General features: G+C 39.6%; 1 protein-coding gene across 1 annotated transcript; it reads right to left on the bottom strand.

Moving 5' to 3' along the window:
• Nucleotides 1–502: 502 nt before the first annotated feature.
• On the bottom strand, nt 503–9,873 carry rbm44 (RNA binding motif protein 44; the record flags this gene model as incomplete). Its single annotated transcript, XM_079562667.1, has 14 exons — nt 503–859; nt 935–1,121; nt 1,206–1,276; nt 1,851–1,915; nt 2,353–2,420; nt 2,486–2,517; nt 3,743–3,902; nt 5,955–6,013; nt 6,087–6,468; nt 6,603–6,745; nt 7,211–7,293; nt 8,141–8,215; nt 8,316–8,459; nt 9,765–9,873. The coding sequence occupies 14 exons, from the start codon at nt 9,871–9,873 to the stop codon at nt 581–583; spliced, it is 1,857 nt and encodes a 618-aa protein (XP_079418793.1). The 3' UTR covers nt 503–580.
• Between the last annotated feature and the right edge of the window lie 758 nt (nt 9,874–10,631).

Genomic DNA, 10,631 nt, shown 5'->3' with positions numbered 1-10,631 from the left:
TGTCACCAACAGATGACACTGATCAGCCATGAATGCTCTCTCTAGACCGCGTATACGGCCTGCCACGGTTTAGACAGCAACAACGCAAAAAGCCATATATACGAACTGTCTCTAACCGTGATTTCCTTTCACCAACTTTGCTTTCCTAGTCCGTTTGTCCCTGTCCGGTTTGACTCCAACACTCCGCCCATTCTCTATGAGGGATTACGTTAACCCATTCGCTACTTCGGGGACAGGGCTGAACATAGAAGCATACAAGTGCGTGCATTTGTATGGTTTGTATCCAATGCTGACACCTAGTGGTGGTGTCAAATATTGCACAGCCTAACTGTCCAATAAGAGTTTGCATAGCAACTGCTGAGAAGACTTTTATTGGTCAACTAAAAAACAAGTACTTTATGACAAATAACTGAGGACTGAAACACACTGCTTTATAATGTGAAACAATTTTGTAACAATTGAAAAACCAACAGAGGCAACTAAAAACTTTGCACTTGAACTTTATAACCGTAAGAAATTAATCTTCAAAAAAAATAAAGATACGAGTGAACAAAACTGTCACAGTATTAAATCATTTGTTTTAAATGTTGCAGGATGGTTTGGTCAGGAGATCAGAGGTCATGTCCCGGATGGTCCGGAGGGGCAGACCACTGAGGACACCTCTGTACTTTGCCCTTAGCTCCAGCAGAGCATCTACGATTCTCTGCCTCCCCACACTCGGGTGCCGTTGCATCAGCTCAGACATGAGGACATCAAAGCTGCCCATGGTCCCATAGTGCTGAGGCACAAAGGTTCCTTGAGCTGTAGGTGAGACACAGACCACCTTCTTCTTTGGACTACAGTTGGATAATGTTGATAACTAACAATAAATAAAAGGGCAAATGTCAGATATGCTTGATCACAAAACAATGAGTCACAACAACCAGAGTCTCACCTGATTCTGGCTCTTGCTTGTGTTGTTTGAGCTCTCAGAGTCACAGGTGGAGGATTGACCCTGATCTTTAGACTGGCCAGTGTTAACACGTTCCACTTGTAAAGTGCTTTCTTTAATTCTCAGGCCATTCAGCTCTTTCACTGCAACCTCTGCAGACTGCTGACTTCCCACTATCACTATGGCAACACTGTACAAAGCAGAGACTAAGACTTGAGTCATGTTTCACAATGACTGAGATATGGCATAATGATCTCATCCTAATGCCCAATACCTCAGCTCCTTTAGTTTAGAGATGTGAACCTCTGATGGATGATACTTTTCAAACCACATCAACACATCATTCTGAAAGGTGTGCAAGACTCAGTGTTATTCATGGTTATACTGCCCTCTGCTGATCACTATGCAGAATAGCCTCCCATACAAATTCAGGGTTTCTGGAAGCAAGTCATTAGGTATGAAGCAAGTCATACCTAATGCTTTTTAATTACATTTTAATGCCTAAATACTGTATTTGCATATTGCATTTCATAAGATTTGCAAACATTCAAACAGGTGAATGAGGGGAATATTTGTTTCCAAACTAAATTGGACACAACAGGCAACTTTTGAGGACTAGATTGTATAACCAACTAACTGAACTGAACTGCAGCATTTGTTTTGGACCATAGTTTTTGTGGGGTTTTTTCTTTGTTTTTTATACAAATGTATAAAGTACAAATAGTTGTATGGAAAAGGAAAAATTCGATTTTCTAGAAAATGTCGATGTGATGCCAGTTTGAATCCAATGTAATGCTTTTTTAAATGACTTTTGAAGTCTCAATTTTGGCATAATTAATTTAATGACTTTTAATGCTTGATAATGCCTTGCGGAAACCCTGAAATTGTACATAGCATAAAATGATCTAAAAGCGCTCACCTCTGTAACATTCATGGGAAGGCCAGAAACGCAAAGGCCTGCACAGTTCAGCTTATCTGGTGTATCTGAAGAAATAAACTTTATAACTGCCAAATCTTTAACAAAACCACCCATATACACCAAATACTTGCCCCCAACATCCGTTTTTTCATCCACCTTTGACTGATCTCCCCTTACTTCAGAAGGCAGGGCTTCCTCTGCATCGTACCATGTCTCATTTGAGTTTAAATCTTTCAAGGCAGCCAAAAAAGTTAAAACCTGTGCTAAAAACAACTGTAATTACATTTTAGTCATAAGTTACCTGAAGGTTTTCCTTCTGTTTTTTGGGTTGGGCATCTCTCCTTAGGGATGCGGGTAACAGCCCGTTTTATTTTACTGGGATCTTTTCCATTGGCATCTCGCATTGTCTCACTCTCCTTGGCAAATTAACAGAATCAACACATTTATCAAATATTTTAGTTGTAAATTGTGGAGAAAAAAACTAAACATGTTAGACATGAACTTGCCTGGGAGGAGTTGTCACTGATAGCAGCAAGCTCATCATTCACAGAAGTTTCTTGCTGCTGAGAGCTGTTTAAACAATTACATTAATTCAGAGGCGACTGACACAAAACGGTGAACCTTGTATGACCTACCTAAGGGAAACTTTTTCAGTATCACCAATTATCTAGAAAACAATGATAAATATTATCAGGTTTGTTTCATGTTCTAGATTCAGATGGAGGGCAGGGATCAATAAGAAGTTTTGCTTTTATTTAACATTGTTGGTGATTGGGTTCACAAACTTGCTATTCACCTTATTCCGCCCCGCCCACTTTTGCCACTTTTTGCGTTGTCTCGGCACTTCCGTTGTACAGACACTTCCGGTCGAGCTCGAAGCCCGTTCATTTAAACGAAGAACGAGGGAAAATATTTTCCGCTCAAATCTGATGTTTAGTCGATTGATTTGTGTAAAATATCCAATGTTCAGTTGCACCAACAAGTCAACACTGCAGTTTCTCCACGCGGCCTAAAAACGGCTTTGTTTTCGTGTAGTAACTGATTTTATGTGGACTTCTCCAGTCCCATGTTAACAGATAGGAGAAAAGGGGCAGGCACAATTAATGGCGGCGCCCATGCGAGCCTCCGGAATAAGGTGAATATTAACCTTACAGCTGAAAGCCTTAGGTCATACTGACACACCTAGGACTGTCACGATAAATACTATATCGACTTATCGATCAATAAAAAAACAGATAAACGATACATTTTTGTGCTCGATATTTAACGTCTGTACATTAATTAGCATTTCCCCCCTTCTTTCTTTCCCCTTCTTTTTATTCTTTTTCACTGAAGCAAATTGAGTTTCAATACATTTCATGTTTATCGCAGCTTGTGTGGTATTTTAGGATATGATGATGCACTTTTAGTGCTCAGATGTTAAGCATGTTGGGCCTGGTTCAGGATGGGGGACTATTGGAATTAGTGGTTGGTGGTGTTTGGAGGGGCTGATGGCGCAGAGGCAACCAAGGACAGATGTTGCTAAGTACTTCACCACCAGATGAATTAATGGTGGTGGTCGGAGAGTCCGTTGGCACAGCATGTGTGAAGGAATAAAATCCCCTACTCTATGTGAAGCGCTTTGGGTGACAAAAACGTTGTAAAGATAACATTGCATTTCATTTCAGTGAGCGGGACCAGGGAGTGAATAAATACATGATACTAGAAACAGCCATTAATTAATCGAATTGGTATTATTGTTAGTTAAAAGTTGCGTTTATTGAAAGGTCAAAACACCCTCCATCTCAATTTCAAATTTATAGACCATTACAGTTTTATGAAGTCACATGATCATGAGGTTTACTTTGTCAGTTAAGTTATTTATCCAGTTACTAGGTTAAACTGCATTGCACCTTTGCCACAGCTGGATCTTTAGATGCTTCCTCCAAGTCAAAAGACAGCGGCTGAAGGTCCTGAAAAGAAATCCCCGACAGGATTTTCTCCCTCATCTTGGAATAGTCCGTCTCCAGTTTTCTGAGGTCATTCACCATCTTTGCAAAAGGTGATGTGGTTCTGAAACAGCACAAGGTCAATAATTAAATTAGCCAAATAAAAGAATAAATAAATAAAAAATTACATCACACATCACCATCTGAACAGCTTTTCCCCAACTACACATTGGAAGAAATGCAGCATAGTTGTGTGGAGTGTAGGATGCCCTTCTCTCAGCCTACGCTCCACCATTTTTGATTTTTGTTCAATCCCTCGTCACATCATGCCTGAATAACTGCTAGGCTCACTTTTCCAGACAGCAAAAATGGTTACAATGGGGTCTAGAGCAGGGGTGGGCAACGTCAGGCCTGGGGGTCGGCCCTCCATCATCCAACTCTGGCTCTCGAGATGATTTTGAAAAATATTATGCCCCAAATCAGAGATCAAATGCCTGTTAAAGTACTCTAGAAATGTTAAAAAATACTGTCAATTCCTTAAAATGTCTTAGCAGAGCACCCTTTTAGGCTATAATCCAAAAAGAATACCAAGAAATTACTTAAATCTACTTGAATTAGATTAAATCTAAAGATTGAGTGGATTTGGTCTGGCCTTAAAGCAGTTAAAACCTATTCTTGCCAATGGAACAAGCACAAGTTTTTTCTTAATTCAGATTATTTTGTATAATTTCAAGTGATTTTTTTTTTTTTTTTTAACTGTAAAAGTTAATCACCGTAGTTTGATTTCCAGTGGGATTTCTCTTTGTTCCATTGGCATTAGCGTTTTTATCTGATCTTAGATTAGTTCAAACAGACTCAAATTTAACAAAAAAACTTTTTTTTTAAAGTAATTTATCTAATTTACAATGGGCATTTTTCCAGTGTATATGATACACAACACTGGCATATGTAGAAAGTGATGCTTTACTTCAAGCTTTACGTCTGGCCCTTGGTCTTTTGACAATGAAAAAACCCGGCCCTCCACCGAGCAAGCTTGCCTCCCCCTGGTCTAGAGTATTCCTTAAAGCAGTGGTTCTCAACCTTTTGGAGCCGCGACCCCCATTATAACAGTTAAAGGGGTTCGTGACCCCCCGCCCTGGTCACACCGTGAGAAATAAGCACATTAGCCTACATAAAAAACAAAGAAAAGAAACAAATGGCTAAAGTGAAATTCATCAAATTACGTACAAATAATGGCACTCTGGTAAAATAGCACACACATGCTACAATAAGATATTAAGATTATATGCTAATAAAAATATGTATATTTTATCTACATGATCTGGTGACACCCTCAATTTGTCTCGCGACCCCCTTGGGGGTCCCGACCCCAGGTTGAGAACCACTGCCTTAAAGGAATAGGCCACCGTTTTTACATACTGAGATATGTTCTTACCTTAGCTTTGACGAGTTCTTTAGGACCTGTCTGATCTTCACCCGTGCCTTCAGTCACGTAAACACAGCGCAGACGGCGTTAGCATTTAACCTCTCCCCCTCTCCAATATAGCTCCAAAACTGGTCAAGATAGAAGCTATCAAGCTCTTCCACGTTTTCCTTATTTAAATATGGTTACGTGAAGTGTTCCACTACAAAGTATAATTACACAAAGTTAAACAATGTGGATTTTCTAAGCGGATAAATGGGGGAACTATAATGTAAGGCGTAGTAGTTTGGCATCCGCAAAGTAAAGTGAAGATTACTGCGCAGTAAAGTGAAGATTACTGCACGGATTTCGAACTACTCCTGGTATTATTACGCCTTTTATCCGCTTAGAAAATCCACATTGTTTAATTTTGTGTAATTATACTTTGTAGTGTAACACTTCACGTAACCATATTTAAAAAGGGAAAACGTGGAAGAGCTTGGTAGCTTCTATCTTGACCTGTTTTGGAGCGATAGAGGAGAGGGGGAGAGGCTAAATGCTAACGCCGTCTGCGCTGTGTTTACGTGACTGAAGGCACGGGGGAAGATCAGACAGGTCCTAAAGAACTTGTGAAAGCTAAGGTAAGAACATATCTCAGTATGTAAAAATGGTGGCCTATTGCTTTAACTCAACCAACCCAGCCCAGTCGGCAGTATTGAAATATCTATGATCTAATTGTTCATGGGGCAATAAAAAGAAAGAAAAATCCATTACCTTTGCATCTTCACCTTTTCAAGTAGTTTATCTCTCTCAGCCTTGATTGTAATGAACTCCTGATGCAGGGAAGTAACAGTGTCAGAGAAACTAGGCTTCTCATCGACATTTTATTAACATTTTTAAGTCTACCTGAGTAACGTAGTCCAGGTCTAACATGTAAACTTCTGTATTCATATGTTTATCTATTGTAGGTGGCGATTCAGTTTGGCTCATTGCTGACATCATCATTGTTTGCTCAGTGCCAACCAGAGCATCACAGGTGCAGACATGGGGCATGGGGGAGGTCGACCGGTCTTCAGTTGTCCTGATCATGGATTCAAAGATAGATGGTTCACCATTAGACGCACTATTTTCCGAGTCAATCTGAGAAGTATCTGGACTCTCTTTTGGGACGCAGAACACAATGCTGTTATCTGCCTCCAGGATGCTGTAGAAAGAGTCATCGTTCAAACTGGCTTCATGTCTCGATTCCCGCAACAAGGCATCGTGTCTACTGCTGTGCAGCCCAGAGCTATGAAGGACAGACCCATGAAAGAGAAAGTGCTTAATCGACACATTTCATCAACATTCATAATCATCTTAATCTTTATAACAAGAACAAAATGATTTTGTTCTCAAACGCAACATCGTAAAGAGTCAACTTACCCAATCAAAGTACTTTGAGGATTGGCTCCTTGTGTGTGTCTTTCCAGTTCCACATCCAAAGACAGATTGGCAAAGTGGACTGGGTTTTTAAGTGCATTGTACCCATCACTAGAGTTCGCCATTGGCCATGTCAGTTTACTGAGCTACACCAGTAAAACAGACAAGAACAGAGGTTTAAATCCTGGTCACACACCATTCAATTATGTAATCATTAATGAGAATTATATGGTTAGGACTAATTAAGGTCAAGGCTATCAGTTGGTGCACAGTGTGTATACTGGTAGCAACAAAGCAAAGCAATCGAATACAACAGGCAACATTGGGCAAAAAGTTGTGTACAATTTCAGCCAAAACTGCAGTAGAATGTGTTTTAGTGTAGACCATAAATGTTCTACTTTTTGACAAACTGCAAGTCAATTTAGATTTAATGAGAAAACCAAAACCAATTTAATGCTCATAAATGAAAGACTTTTAATGCCCCTCTGAAACCATGTGGTTAAACATGGAAGTTGTTGGAAGCAACTTTCCTCAACTGCACAGACCAAAATTAACTCTTTATTTTTCCAATATAAAATGAATTGTATAAAAATAGATGCGCAGTAGTGAACTTGCCTCTTGTACTTTGGGGTCCACTCTTTGTGGAATAGGGTGGTTGTAGCTTGAATGTTGGTTGAAACCTCTGGGAGTATTCCTGCAAACAGGAAAATGCTCTCTTGATTCTTCAGGAATCGCTTCTAGATAAGTGGGAGGAGGGATAGAAAAAAAAACATACAATAAAAAAGGTAAACACATTAGTGGTGGGCCATATAGTATCACATATTGTTATCACGATATTGTTTCTTTTAATATTGCTGCCATTTTTTATATCGTGGACACAATATAATTCTCCATAATGCTCCATGAGAGCAGCATAAACACTGACTGAAGAACACGGGTACAGGTGCTTAAAAAGTAAAATGAAATGAAGACTGTAAACTGCTTGAGTATAGTTGAATTCATCTTCCCCAGGCTGGCATTTTCAAGTAATTTGTCCATTGTCAATTATATCGTCATATTATTATTGGGGTATTTCTTTCTTTATATCGTGATATAGATTCTCGGCCATATCGCCCTGCCCTAACACACATTATATGAATCATTTATAACTGGTCCTCCAACATATGAATTCACACCAGTTTTTCCAGTCAAACAATACATACTACAGTTTGGGGACGGGGCACTTATTGCATTTTACATTTATCTTACCTGGAAAGCCCCACTAAGATTAGGAATCTCATTTCCAGGGGAGTCCTGGCCCCAGAGGGGAACCTACTGTACATATCTTTATTTATTCAATTGGTTTATTTGGTTGGGACATGCATGCATGTAAACACGCCACACCGGATTGTAGCACTGGGCTAATTTCCATCTGTCGTCCCCCACTCGACCTTCAAGCTGTGAAGCACAAACACTAACCCCTGCGCCACTGTGCCTCCCAAAGGTATGTTCATAAAAGATAAATTAAATTAGTATCCTGTGACTTTCTGTTTTACACTTACTTTTCACATAAATGTGGTGCTTTGATAGTTCCAAGGCAGGGTGTCGTTTCAAGAACCGATGAAACCCTCCTTCATCTAGAGGACAAAACGTAACACATCTATACACATCCACATCCATAATAACCGGCTATGTTTTAGGTTTATACAATACTTTTTGGTCTTCCGTATCAAATACCTTGAATATTCTTTCGATCCTCAGGAGAGAGGGCCAGGTACCAGCCAAGAAGTTTAGAATCAGTTAGAGCAAGGTATATGTGTTCATACACCAACCAGAAGACAGACTTTTGCAGAATAAGAGTCCTATCGGTACTGGTCACATCTGTTTGTAAAAGAAAAGTGCATACTAGTTAAAAGGCACACCGAGTAACTTTTCGGATTATACACTTCTCAGTAGTACTAAACATGCTCCTAATGGCCAGCCAGACTCAGAAAATGCTATTTTGCTGTGGGTTATCAAAGAATAGATGACCTAACCTATTTAAATCATGTATTTGGCTGCCTTTAACATATCCATGGAGATGAGCAAGGGACGTCCCACTTGTTAAGTCAGGTCTTTTTGGTACTTTCCAACGATAAAAAAATATCTGTGATGAATAAATTCTTGTAATTTATTTTATTTATTGGGTGAAATGCTCAGCGGTGTGGCTTTGAAACCTATGGAAGCCTATTCTATCTGCAGAGCTCTGACCATGCACTTGCTCAACGGTTTTGAGGAATATTGACAAAATACCATTGATTAGTTCGATTTGAGATTGACTGCTATCGTAACTTACGTGCACCTTCGCTGGTCGTTCTAGGTTGTCCCGTCCTGGGTGGTGGGGGCACCACAGCAGGCGTAGGAACCACATGGAAGGAGGAATAATTATGTAGCATGCAAGCTTGCCTGCTTGCAATCAAAGCTTGGTTCACAGTGCAATTAAAGCAAGCGCAAACGGCCTGAAATAATAATAAATTAAATAAATAAATACATATTTTTTATGTTGTATTTACTTGGCTAACAACTTAAACATCAAATTCACATTACTGCAAATGTATCGTTTAATCAGCGTATCAGGCCCAAAATGCCACGTGCAAAGTGGTGGTCAAATTGAGAAATCAAAGTAAGTTCTTATTTCATACATTTATATACTTTACCTGCGGTTGCATGGTAGGCATCATGTTCATGGAGGGAAACATGACATGTACCTTTTCCAAACCTGTCGGAAGAATTTGGCTCCAAGTTTCCACCGTTTCGCTGATTGAATCTGCGGCCATTAAAACCGGGCGTAACTTCACGTAACTGACGTTTACATGATCCAATGAAAAAGCACCGATTTGTTATTCAAATAGGAATTTATAATGTTATAAAAGTCTACAATCCAATGATCGGATTAGTTTTGAACACACTTAATTCGTTGTTTTATTGTTTTAAGTTGCTGACAACCCAAATATATACATTCAAATGTAAAAACTAAGTATTTTTACCAAGAAAATGCTATCGCCGCTAACACATTGCCGTTAGAATAAAGGCAAAAACGCCACCCAGAGTTGATCATATCGGCTATTTTTCTATATTTCTCTACATAAAACTAAAACCAAAAGTTTTAAGCAGATTAATTAAGGCATTTACTTTGCTGTAACCTACCGTGCGACTCCGCGGCCGTGGTCCACTCACTCCCCTGATTTCGTTCCATGCTGACTAGTGGCCGCACTTGGTACTGCAGCCAATAGTTCGGTGTGTACGTTGTTCGCATGCGTCTGCAACTTCACACAAAACTTACTCTCTTTAGAACATTAACACTGACGATGCCAATAACTCTCGGCATGTGTTGTGTTTTAAAGGGGGGGTATTATGCAAAATCGACTTTTTCAAGCTTTACATCATGTTATTATGTTATTCCCTCATTAAAAACATGCCTGAAGTGTTGCCTTGGCACATTCACGTATTTTTGAGTAGTCTGTAAAAACTCTGATGGCGGCCATTTTAGGGATAAGTTTGCCTGAGTCCTCCTAGGAACGCCCCCACCTCCTGGAGAAGCCTCCGAGCTTTTGTCACCAGCCGAGTAACCAACCACTGCTCCTCAGCAGAACCCCCTCCCCACTGATGCCACAGACAGTGTGTGGAGGGGGCGTGTCGGAAAGGGTCAGAGGTTCTTAAAGAGACAGAGGCCTATTTCAAGACATTCGTTACAGCCATTTTGAGAGAGCAATTTTATACAAGGCAGTTATTTTAATTTACTGCATTTACAGACCAACAGAAGGTTTGGTCATCATCGTAGTGTGCTATAGACTGGTGCTATGTGATTGAAAAAAAGCATAATTACCCCCTCTTTAAGATGTTTTTTCTATCTGTTATCTGTCTTATAAGTAAGTAAGTAAGTAAGTAAGTAAGTAGTCACAAAGTACTTACTTACTTACTTAAGTTTAAAATAAAAAATTTGTATTTTTGCTACATGTTCCAGAAATGTCCTAATGAGCTCTATGGCTTGGACCTATTTACCACAACTGTCTC

The sequence above is a fragment of the Gobius niger genome, assembly GCF_951799975.1.
Source record: "Gobius niger genome assembly, chromosome: 9".
NCBI classification, from domain to species: domain Eukaryota; kingdom Metazoa; phylum Chordata; class Actinopteri; order Gobiiformes; family Gobiidae; genus Gobius; species Gobius niger.
This window is presented reverse-complemented; position numbering and strand designations above follow the sequence as displayed.